The 12,259-nt window shown below is 39.2% G+C and overlaps 3 protein-coding genes across 4 annotated transcripts in view; 2 read left to right on the forward strand and 1 right to left on the reverse strand.

Annotated features, from left to right (window-relative positions):
• The first annotated feature begins 619 nt into the window (after window positions 1–619).
• LOC128886101 (neuralized-like protein 2) lies at window positions 620–2,523 on the forward strand. 2 transcript variants are annotated; one of them, XM_054140673.1, is made up of 3 exons: window positions 620–1,437; window positions 1,520–1,840; window positions 1,908–2,523. In XM_054140673.1, the coding sequence occupies exons 1-3, from the start codon at window positions 1,077–1,079 to the stop codon at window positions 2,024–2,026; spliced, it is 801 nt and encodes a 266-aa protein (XP_053996648.1). In that variant the 5' UTR covers window positions 620–1,076; the 3' UTR covers window positions 2,027–2,523. The 2 variants fall into 2 exon arrangements, with proteins under 2 accessions (XP_053996648.1, XP_053996649.1); XM_054140674.1 differs by having other exon boundaries at window positions 1,911–2,523.
• Window positions 2,524–2,544: 21 nt separating this feature from the next.
• LOC128886285 (uncharacterized) lies at window positions 2,545–11,049 on the reverse strand. Its single transcript, XM_054140994.1, has 16 exons — window positions 10,920–11,049; window positions 9,591–10,413; window positions 9,171–9,355; window positions 9,048–9,092; window positions 8,481–8,590; window positions 7,040–7,250; window positions 6,766–6,943; window positions 6,422–6,574; window positions 5,781–6,121; window positions 4,711–4,983; window positions 4,501–4,545; window positions 4,323–4,432; window positions 3,977–4,199; window positions 3,645–3,831; window positions 3,418–3,570; window positions 2,545–3,038 (listed from the first exon to the last, which is right to left on the reverse strand). Exons 2-16 carry the CDS (start codon window positions 9,784–9,786, stop codon window positions 2,650–2,652), a joined length of 2,799 nt encoding a protein of 932 aa, XP_053996969.1. The 5' UTR covers window positions 9,787–10,413; window positions 10,920–11,049; the 3' UTR covers window positions 2,545–2,649.
• LOC128886098 (putative glycerol kinase 5) overlaps window positions 10,970–12,259 on the forward strand; it is a 6,074-nt gene continuing 4,784 nt past the window's right edge. Inside the window, exon 1 of the mRNA XM_054140669.1 lies at window positions 10,970–11,224. Within this exon, the coding sequence (XP_053996644.1) occupies window positions 11,129–11,224 (96 nt within the window). The 5' untranslated portion in view covers window positions 10,970–11,128. The remainder of the gene's footprint in view (window positions 11,225–12,259) is intronic.

Genomic DNA, 12,259 nt, shown 5'->3' on the forward strand with positions numbered 1-12,259 from the left:
GTTTGTCGTGGAATAGTTCCTATTTCCAACGTTAGATGGCGTTAATACAACGTATTTACCAACAGTGGTATATAAAAAAATATTTTCCTAGCTAAATTTTATTGTTGCAATACCTCTGATATAACTCCAAGTTTATCACCATAAATAGAATTCGTAATTATTATGAATGTATACCATATGTCGGTAAATAGATATTAATGACGCCATCTATTATATAGACGCAAGGTCATGTCTTCAGTGTAATAAATAATACCTTACTAGATTGATTTATTACTAATAATACTTTACTAGAGATTGATGATCTATTTACGATAAAAATTAAAAATTAATAAATACAATCATATAATACAAGCCAAATAGTTACCAGTGACTACTAGATGGCTCTACCGTACCTGTAACCGACGCAGCAAGCATTCATATATTCAAAAGTATGATTGCTATAAAAAACATTTGTTAATGAACACAAGCAAATAGCACATTATCAAGATGAGCTTCTTTTTTAATCCGTAGTGAAATTGAAAGTAGTAGTTAACATATTAGATACATTTTTGTTATATGAAAATTGAATTGTGACTTATAGGGGCACCAAAGTCAAACGGTGCACCACTGTGATATACACAGCCAATCAGCTGTTTTTACTGCGTTTCTTCAATTTATTATACTATTAAAGCATCCTTAACTTTGTGTCATCTCCTGTTTTGTCTTGCGCAGGCTAAATTGCCGTGAAATATCGCTATCATAATCATTTTTTGCGATTGCACGCAACGATAGCGGCATAGCCGATTCAACCGGGGTTTCGGCGAAAGCACTGCCTCGATGAACACCTAACCTCACTTTCTCAGCCACTGGACGCATCGAGCAATCATGTAAGCCGACAAAAGCATTCTAATGTTCATACAAGTGAACATTCCTCGTGGAGAGTGGCGTCTACGTTCGTTTCTTTTGAGTGTTGATGCGTCTCACGTATTCTAACCACGGATTCGTCTCGATGAGGCTTCTCGCGAAGACGAGTCCGTACAGCGTAGACTCGTAGTACCGGTACTCGGAGTCGATTCTTCCGTTATCTTAAGATCGCGATGACTGAGAAGTCCAGGAAGATCATAACAAGGTTCCACCCTACCCATGGGTCGAACATTCTGTTCCGCCATGACAATACGGTAGCCTACCGTACTTCTAGCTTTGCTCACTCGCTGGTCTTCAGCGAGAAGCCGCTACAACCTGGTGAGATCTTCCTGGTGGAGATCGAGAAAACAGAAAGAGGGTGGAGTGGACACATGCGACTAGGGCTTACCCTCATAGATCCTGGCTCTGTAAACGACAGATTGCCTGAATTCGCCATGCCTGACTTAGTCAAATTGGGAAATACTTGGATATTTGCCATTACCAAGAGCCATACTCTGTGGGATAGATCAGACTATATGGCAGACACTGCTTATGGTAAGAATATTCAAATATTTATGAATTTATATTTATTACAGTAAACCTTTACAACTAATTGTTGCATTGTTGTGTGTTACAGGCGAAGGAATACCATCTAGGGAGAAGAAACTGATCACAGATGGAATCAATGTGCAAACATCCAGAGGAGTTATTCCATTTAAAGCGCTTAGACCCAATGCAAATGATACTTCTTGTAACCTCCCTACGGATACTGGCAGTCGTATCGGGATCATGTATGTGCCACAGGCTGGCTCTGACAAGGCAGAAATACATTTTATTATAAATGGGGAAGACCAAGGTGTGTGCGGAAAGGATATACCTTACAAGGAAAGGCCTGTGCGTGCCGTGGTAGATGTATATGGCGCTACAAAACAAGTCAGGATAATTCAACTGTATGGTGGTAAGTCCTTGTGGTTCGATATTTTTGGTAATATTTTCCCTTTGCTTTTAACAATTATATGTTTCAGAAGTATCCACCCTACAGAGTGCCTGCCGTGATGCTATACTACGATATACCAAGAGAAACGCAGTCGATTCGCTTCCACTTCCGCGAGTTCTAAAAGATTATCTTCTATACCAATCATAGTGAAAGCTGCATCATTCCATCTTGTATATCGATTTTGTTTTATCTTCGCAGTTTCAATACTCGTTATTCTTTTCGTTACACTTTCATTTACTCGTTACATTATTCTAGAAAAGAGAAATAGCTCGCTAAAGTGCTTTTATTTCTTTTGTATAATTTACCGTGTACGTAGTACGTGTTATTTACGTTATAAGTATAAATCGTCATTTGTATTAGAGCATTTATTGACAAAGCATCTGTAAGTTTTAAGGAGCCGACGGACAGCATTCCCATTCCGTTAACGTGTATTGCTACTACATTCTCACAGTTACAGTCATACGAATCTTATAAAACTTACTCTTTCAAACGATAATTATAACACTTTTTTCTACTCTTGCAAACCTCTGTATTTAATAAAAATATCGTAGATTTAAATTGGATGCACTGTTAACACACGCAAAGATGGATTTAATTGAAGTAATCAATTAAGTTCAAGATGTTTTTTTCAAAATAAATGTATTTATAAAAAAAAGAAAAGCGAATACACAGAGACGAATTTTATTAAACATTCCGATCATCCCTTATCTATTAATTATTCGTGTATTCGTTGAAAGTGTTATATTTGTACATGAAGATTGTATATAGTTTTATTTCTTCTCGGTTGGGGTATGCATGTCATAGGGATTTGAAGATATACTCGTTGGAATGAAAACAATCAACATAATTATATACGCGAATAAAATACTCGAAAACGCGAGCCAACTAATTATAATCGACGTGTACCTCCAAGTAGACTCTCTCTTATCGATAGACACGAGGTTAGTGTTATCGTCCGAGTTTAACTCAATTCTGGCAGATTGTTTTGGATCTAAGAAGCTCACCAAAAGTATTTGGCCCACTCTACTCTTCAAAATTAAAACCGAGGTTGACGATATCCACAAAGGTGCGTCAACGGTTAATTCTTGCAAGTGACGCAAAATGGTGGTCAGAATAAGCGAGAAGGTAGCCAACATGAACGAATTATGATAAAAGAGAACTGAAAAGATAAGTAATACAACGTTAAATTCAAATCTAGGTCTTCAAAGATCGAGAGACTCATTGTTATTATTAAAAGCTTTTAAGCAGTGATGGGACCCCAAAAAACTTAGAAAATCATACATTGGTCGAAATCAAAAATGAAAAATTTTCAATTAAAAACCTCTAAGAATACGGTCGTAATCGCAATCACAACTCGAAAACACTCGATTACAATCGTATTCGTATTTGCGATTACGATCTTGCCCATCGCGGCTTTTAGGACAGTAGATTTTCGAAAAGTTCATAAAGAAATATAATAAACTGCAAGTCGTACGACGAAAAGTTTTAATCATTTAATTGATCAATTAATTAATCGATTTCAATGTTACGAGACTCACTTAATTTTGGAATACGATTTCCATTGAAGGGAATCCTCCATTGCAAGTCCAGCAAGCCGAGCAGATGAAAAACGAAATTCAAATTCACGACTATCATCCGTTCGCTGGATTTTGGATCCAGCCAAAGTGTGACCAGCGTCATTGACATAAGCACTATGCACACATGCAAATAAAAACGTAATTACAGTTTGCAAATGTTGCTATTTAAATCTGTAATTACTACAAACCTATGACGACCGTCACGAAGATCGCGCTATGAATCTTAGCGTGTCTTTGCAAGACGATGTTATAAGATATCACACTAGTCATCACCTCAGATGTCGAACTGGAATTGAATTTTGATTCTGTTTCGTGCTCGTTTATGGTAAATTTGTACATTTCCCATTGTGAATTAAGTTCATCCAGTTCTATCAACTAAAAATTGAAGAGCATCGATAGTAATATCCTGATACTTTTACGCTCTCGTTTATTCTCGCTATTCTCATCCATTTTTAGACAATTTGATTATTTCATCGAGAAGTGTAAATTGTAATAAATTGTGAAAATGTATTATACGCACGATCTCCTCCTGCTTGACGAATAGGTGCTGAAGTTTCAAATCTTGAGTGGAATGAGCCCAAGAGGCAAGTTCAAGAGTGCAATTCATCGCGTCGTAAGGCCACCATGAGTAATCTGACTCGCATTGCGTCGTGAACAACATTTTTGGCGCGCAAAATACTGTTCCCCTATGGAATATCCAGCATTGACTCAGTGGCATTTCAACATTGGCGCCCGCGATCGACCTAGCACAGACCAATTGATCCTATATCGACTTATAATCAATATTCATACCTTCAGAGTCAAGGTGCGTTAGAAAGACCAAAATGGACGTTAGTTATTAAATTGAAATTCACTTTCAAACTTACGCGCTGTGCGTCGTGATGTCGGGTGTCCAAATCTGGTCGCTCAGTACTTTCAACGAGTCGATATCGTCGAATTCCGATGGTGTCCACTTCAAGAAGTCATCTGTCCATTCCTATCGTGCGTTAAAAATGTATCGAGTCTAAGTAATTTCGTCAATTCGATATCCATGCTGGTACTCACCCATCTCGTCCAGACGTGCAGGTCTATCGTGCTCGAGTATTCATCCTGGCAAATGCAGAAAAGGCAGCAGAGTAAAATACTATGATAGAAAGGCAAGATTTCAAGGCTGCTGAAGTATCGATCACTGAAGACTAATCAAAACTTTCAAGAGCAAGCTTTCAAGGGTGATCAAGACTTCGAGACCTTGGATTTGAGCACACGGCTACTTACGACTGTGAAATGGCGTATCTCCAACTCGAAGTTGACATTAGTGGCTTTTTTGTGGTCCTTGCTGGGTCTAACGTTCGCGTCATACGCCTCTTGGTACGCTTCAAGCAGACATTGCCTGAGACGCATCATAGGACTATTCGTGATATCTTTGCAAGATGTCGGATATGTATAGTCGTACGCTGCTTGACTCGAGATGCTGAGGACCACGAGACAGACGAAAAGGAGGCTCTTCATTTTCGTTCGCGAGGACAAATCGAGCCAGCTGAAACGCGACTACTGCAACTATGAAAGATCGAGGTGAATAGTTGCACGCCCAGTGAAATCTTAAACCGAGGACCGCCCCCTTTTCTACGTCCTCTTATCAGCTTTTGGTACCGGGATTGTGCGGCTGGTCTGCTCCACGTTTAATCGAAATAGCTTCAAATTCCTAGATCATCCTGGAAACTGTTCCCATAATTTAGAAACGGTGTCAATCTATGGATGGAATGTAACAGATCTATAAAATGGAGTGCAAACGAATTTATTTTGAGATTAAAGTTTGAGTCACAAACCTATTACGATTTAATTGTAAAGAGGAAAATATTTTTATTTTATTACTTTATTTAATGTCTCCAAAATGCCTGCGTTAACTTCCAAGTTTGTATGGATCGCATATGACTCGAGGAACTCGTTACTATTGTTTAACATGTCACTTTCTATATTTCTATAAGCACATTGTGACTCTATTGGCAAACAATAAACTTTATCGAACAAAACATAACTAACTGGTGGATTCTGACGAAGGGCTAAATAAAGGCAGCATCAACCAAACAAAATAAGAACGTAACTTCGTTTATTTCAAAGCTACAGAGTAGTAATAAAATCTTAGAAAACATCATTCACCTCTCATTTAAACATCGAGCTCAGACAAACGCGAGAACAATTCTCTGAAACGTGAACGCTTGATGGAAAGTACAGTACAAAAATCGACTAACAATGACCATTTTATTGAAAAAAAAAATGAGAATCTACAGAGGGCATCTGATTGAACGTAGAACGAGGAACCATGACGTCAGTCCGTGGTTCTTTTAAGAGTAAGGCATGAGAGTGAACAGCAAGATGACGTAGGTGATCACTACGACGAAGAAGGACAGCCACTCGATTATGGCTGCGAGCTGTCTCCACGATGATTCTTTCGACGTTGCCTCGGTTTTGGGAGAGTCTATATTGTCGTCCATCTCCGTGCCGAGGATTCTGTTCGAATCCTCGTCGCCAAGGACGAGGAAACGTCCAGCTCTGTTGCTGAGGACGAAAGACGTTGTCGAGGAGACCCAATGGGGCACTTCGATGTTCATCGTGAGCATTTTGCGTAGCAAGGCAGTCAGGATTAAGGCGAACACAGCCAAGGCCAAGGAGTCGCGATAATACAGTACTGGAATGTGAAATATTTTATAATTATTAGGTGAACCAAAAATAATGTCGTTTTTGCAATTTTAAATACTTGTTTATCATTCATCAGCTCATTGATTTTTATCGATCTGCCATTGACAATTTGCACACTAGATGGCAAAAGGCTATTGATAACGGGAGCGATTATATAATTAATAATTAAAAATAGAAATTTATAAAAAATTTGTTTGAATTTAATGTCAAAGAAACGACATTACTTTCCAGTCCACCTAATAAATTTATATTGTACGCGATAGGATCTATCTTTGTTTCGATTACTCACGTAAATTAGGCGGGTTTGTGCCGTTGTGTGGTAGCTGCCAGTGCATGTCGAATATGCAGAGCATGTGGCAAATCAAATTAACGCTGGCTACTGCTATGCGTTCCGTCGATCTCGAGTCCAACAACAGGACAGTTAACGTCAGCAACATCATGGCTAGAGATTTAAAAAAAGGGAGAAGTAGTATTAGAACGAATTCGATTCTCATCTTCCTGTACGCTATATTATCCAAAGAACCAGAGTGGTATCGTATAGATGTATGAATTATTTTCGGAATGATGCCACTGGATTATAGATCATTTATTTTCGAATTATGCAAGCTCACGATGAACGAGAAGTTCCCATACCAATTGCAGGAGTTACGTATGCGATTTGCAGGACCCCGTGATGCCGAGTTATAGAAAACATATAAACGATCATGGGGTAGGTGTCGTTCGGGCAGCAGCTGTACATCTTCACGACCTTGTACGCTTGCTCCACTTGGAAATCCCACAGGCTATTGTTCGTGTAACCAGCCATTTGATACTGAAGAAAATAACGATGCGAAATTAAACATTCCTTTCAAAGATGTTTACTGTGACAGAATTTCATGACAATATCTGTGTTTTAAACGCGATTTACCCCTTTCTCGTCCAAGTGGAAGTCCACTTCTTCGCCAGAGTGGGACCAAGAGCCAAAATTAATTCGGCAACGATGTCTGTCGTAAGGCCACGAAGCGTAATTCGTGGAGCACTTGGCGATGTGCTTCATCGACGGCACGCAGCTCACCTTCCCCGAACTGAAGATCAAGCACGTCGTCGGAGGGATGCTCTGGTCGTCCGACATGTCACCTCTGTTTCAATGGAATTTTTATGAAAGGGTCCAGTCAAAAGCGACGTCACGCAACAATGTACAGGGTGCGGCAGAAATAACTTTTACACTTTAACTCTTTGCGGCACAGGAATTCAGGTCATAAAATAGACCCATGTTGCACAGGAATTTTATTGCGTTTTAAATCAAACAAAATTCTTATATTTTTATTAATAAAGGTATCACACCTATACACATGCAGCTATTGCAAAATTTCGAGGTGGGATTAAAAATGTCCCACCATGCATTACGGTCCATCAAAAAGATGGGACACTTTTAATCCCACCTTGCCCCAAAGAGTTAAAAAACGATTTTAAAAAAGTGGTACGAGATAACATCAGAAACATTTTATTTCTTAAATCTAGATATAAAAAAGTTCTTTTTTCTTTATGTTTTAAAAATTATGTCGTCCAAATAGTGGCCTTTACGGGCGATACACAGTTGGAGTCGTTCTTGAGAGTTTTCCATCACTCTCGCAAGTATTTCGGGGGAAATTCTTTCAATTACCTCTTGGATGGCCTCCTTTAGTTCATTCAAGGACCAAGGACGATGTTTGAAAACCTCGGCCTTGTATCTCCACAGAAAAAAGTCACATGGACTTAAATGTGCCGAGCTACGGTGGCCACGGAACTCTTTCGCGTAAATAAATCACTCGATCCGGAAACACCATTTGCAAAATTTCGCTCTGACGATGCCCTGTATGGACCGTAACTCGGCGGATTTAAGTCCATGTGACTTTTTTCTGTGGGGATACCTCAAGGCCGAGGTTTTTAAACGTCGTCCTTGGTCCTTGAATGAACTAAAGGAGGCTATCCAAGAGGAAATTGAAAGAATTTCCCTCGAAATGCTAGCGAGAGTGATGGAAAGCTTTCAAGAACGACTCCAAGTGCGAATCGCCCGTAAAGGCTGGTGACCGACAGGTGTTTGGACGACATAATTTTTAAAACATAAAGTAAAAAAAACTTGTTTATATCTAGATTTAAGAAATAAAATGTTTCTGTTGGTATCTCGTATCACTATTTTTCAATCGTTTTTTAAAATGTGGGAGTTATTTCTGCCGCACCCTGTATTATAGAAGATAAATGTTCCAATTATTTACAAATATTTGATAATCGACACTCGGAATGATTATGCAAATTGACGTTATTATTTTCTGTTTGTATTATAGAATGATAAAGTATTTGTATCGACAGGATGACGGTTAAAGCCTTACGAATTGTATATCGAGAGGTCAGGCACCCATATCTCGCTGCTTTTCACGTGGATGTATTGGATCCCGTCGTACTTGCTGGGCGTCCAAGTCAGATGGCTGTCCATCCAAACCTATGGAAGCGAGGTACTCGAGTTTTTCAATTTCGAAAGCAACTGACCAACAATAACAAAGTCAGTCAGTCCATGTTTCTTTTAACACGTTAACTGCCAGACTGATTCACATGGAAATGTCTACAGAGTTAAAATTCTGTCTTGAGACGGTTGTAAACTACAGAACCTAACATTTGTCGTATTACTTATTTTTGTATTATCATCAAAATTTACGAATTTTATACAGACTTATTTTCATTAATACTTAGCTCTTGAAATTAATTCCTGAAGTTCCTTAGTGAAAAGCTCTGTCGCCCATATATGGGTGACGTGGCGTTCAACGTGTTAAAAAATTTAATACCCAAAACAGAATTCTGTTTATACTAGGGGGAGAGGGGATTTAAACGAGTGTCAATTTTAAAAGGGGCCTGTTACATTTCACCCCTAAAAATGGTAGGAAGAACAATCAGTCACTCACGAGCGTCATCCAGCTGTGCAGGATCATCTTATTCTCGAATTCGTCCTGAAATGAAGAAAAAGACAATCGTGACACAAGTAATGCAACACAAGCATTCGCTCGAATAAATAATAATTCACTCACAAACTCTAGGATCTTCGGTATCAACTTCAAAGTCACGTTATTGATATCCTTGTGAGAGGTGACTGGTCGTACAGTGCTGTCGTATTGGCAGAAAAGGTACTTCTTCAGCTCCATCATGGGCGTTGAGCGGACAGAATCTTTGCACGAAGACCATAAACCGTCCAAATCCACAGCGACAGTTAGTGCTACAATTTAGAGTCGATAGTATACTCAACGTCAATGGCAGAACATAATAACGCGACGAAAGAAACGGAGTGTCCTCGACAATGGATCAATGGAGTTAATTGTAAGATGTACTCAATGATAATTCACGCAATGGTATTTCTAGTCTATGAATACTCAGTTTGATCTAAACAGAATGATCTTGGAAATTCTGTTCCTGAATTCGAAGGATCACGAGGACACTCGACGACACTTTACCGGTAGAATCCAGTTGAAGGATGGCGAGGAAACCGAGCACCGTTAATATGTCCATTTTGGTGATTGAAATGAGCCAACAGCCGCAAGTCGACTGAACGAATCCTCGCATCGTGATGGTACGATTATCAGACGCCCCATGAAATTCGATTCTGCAGATAAAACGCGACGCCCCCATGTTTCGATCCTTTCCAAGCATTTTCGGATGGAATTGTAGACGGAGGTGCTAATGTACTACATCCTTTTTTGTACTGTACTTGTTATCCAGACGCTGTATTAAATTACGCGTACAAGAGGTGGTAGCACTAGAGATTGCAAACATCGTCTTCTTCGAGTCCGATGACAACATATTTGCACACCAAAGTGATCCTTATTTTTTTATCTCATTCAGAAGGATACATTCGAGTAATTGCTGTTGGTATTCGTCAAACACTCGCTAATGCCATCGGAAGATTTCGTTTTAGACGATAATAAACTTGAAATTCAAAGGCTTAGCCACAGGGCCATAAATAATGTAACACGGAGACGAAAAGAGCTGCTTCGACAACCAGTTCCAAACATTGGGAGAAATAACTACGCGCCACGAAGAGGTGATTCACTGTATTCAGTCCAGGTCTTTCGCAATATTTTTTGATTCCATAGTTGATTTCCATAGGGAAACCTGCCTCTTGACATTGTAAGAGAACTGTTTCCTTAACATCTCTATGCCTATCACGTAAACTGGAAATGACGAGAACTTGCAGAGGTTTACAGAAATGGAGTGCCACGTCGATTAGTTAAAAAGCACCATTGTTTATTCCACAAACTTCCAATGCGACGATACAATCTATAAAATGATCATTATTCGAACATCGAATCGATAATTGAAACTAGGAGAGTGGAACTGGTGAGAACTGTAAAATGTGAACAGAAACGGAGTGGCAGGTCAATCAATTAAAAAGCAGCATTGTTTATTTCATAAACTCGCAACGTGATTATACAATCTATGTATAAAATGATCATTATTCGAACATCGAATCGATAATTGAAACTAGGAGAGTGGAACTGGTGAGAACTGTAAAAAGTTTACAGAAACGGAGTGCGAGGCCAATTAATTAAAAAGCAGCCTTGTTTATTTCATAAACTCGCAACGTGATTATACAATCTATAAAAAGATCATTGTTAGAACATTGATTTAGCCAAGCGCTGCAATTTTAATAGAGAAGCGCATTTGATAAGAGCCGATAAGAGTGAGAACTTTGCTCGGGTTCAACGAGTTGCTCGTGGTCTACGAGCACTGTACGTATGCAAGTACGTGTAATTTCGATAAACCAGTCGACTGAGCATGCGTACCGTCTCTTTCTTCCTAAGACTGCCAACGCGCGATAAGTGGCAATAGTCTGCCGCGCGTTTTCGTGCGATACGTCGATCAGCGTCGCCGTTTATTCGCGGGTGTGCAGCTCCGTGAATTTCCGCGATCGGCGTCGATCGTTCCTGGCACGTGTCAATCTCAAGTGGAACGATTCGAATGACAGGGGGAATCTCGACATTGTTCTTGAACAATGAAGTACATCGGAGCACTTGATGTCGGGACCACCACTGTGCGGTTTCACATCCTCGATGAGCAAGCGGTCACTGTCGCCCACTCTGTCGATAAGGTTTGACGATCGATGCGGTTTATTAACGAATTTGCATAGTGCAATTAAAACTGATCAATCAGGGTCGCTTTTAAAACGAACGAAACGATTATTTCGTAAGAGGATTATATCAAAACATTTTTGGAGTTTACATTAGCGTTGCGTTATAGCAATGTCATCTCAAACGAATTTTCTATTCTGTCTTTTGACGCCCCTGTTTGATTTATGATCGATAGGTTTGGAAGTCGTGAGCTGCACGCATTGAATGTAACTATAACCGTGAAGAAAAAATATTTAAATTAGTATCGCACGTGGTGTCGAGTCGCAGATTTGAATATACAAGTAAAAAGGCCACGACACGTGTTCAATGTATTAGTAGTTTGTTGCAGTTGTAATCAATGTAGCCACAGTGTCATAATGTCGCATCTGATTTTTTTCACGTACATACGTTTCTATAAAAATGATGCACGTAATGAGTGTTTACCTTCCGTGACAACAACATGCTTCGGTACTAGAATTCAATTTAGAAATATTACAATTCTTACAAACTAGGTCGTTCAATAAAATGTCTACCAATCTTTTCTTTTTTTTTTTTTTTTTGGAAATTTCTTTTACAATTGGTATCTGATTCATTAATTTCCAGTTACATGTAAAATAACACCAGATTCTTCTGGTATCACAGAATTTTTCAGCGACTTATCGATTACATCACTTGATATCTCATTCTCGCTAAGACGCTTCATGTGGACGAGTATACGTGACAGAAATGCATCACGCTCAGAATGGAGATCATCACCGTCGATAGACTAATATGTATAACGTGTATGCGTTAGATCAAATGAAATATTTTTGAATAGTTGAGTTGCGCCTTTTTAGAAATATATGCACGATATCTTCGTTGGATCTTACGAATAGTTTCTCACGACCTCTCCATAAATGATGACTCGTAAGACTTCCTGACGCTTCTGCAATAGTCAGTAATTAAATTCTAGAAATCTATCGAATCCCTCTGAAGTAAATAAAATAGTGTTGAGCAGTAACTAACTAACGGTTCTG

This window comes from Hylaeus anthracinus, unplaced genomic scaffold (assembly GCF_026225885.1).
Source record: "Hylaeus anthracinus isolate JK02 unplaced genomic scaffold, UHH_iyHylAnth1.0_haploid 11982, whole genome shotgun sequence".
Taxonomy (NCBI): domain Eukaryota; kingdom Metazoa; phylum Arthropoda; class Insecta; order Hymenoptera; family Colletidae; genus Hylaeus; species Hylaeus anthracinus.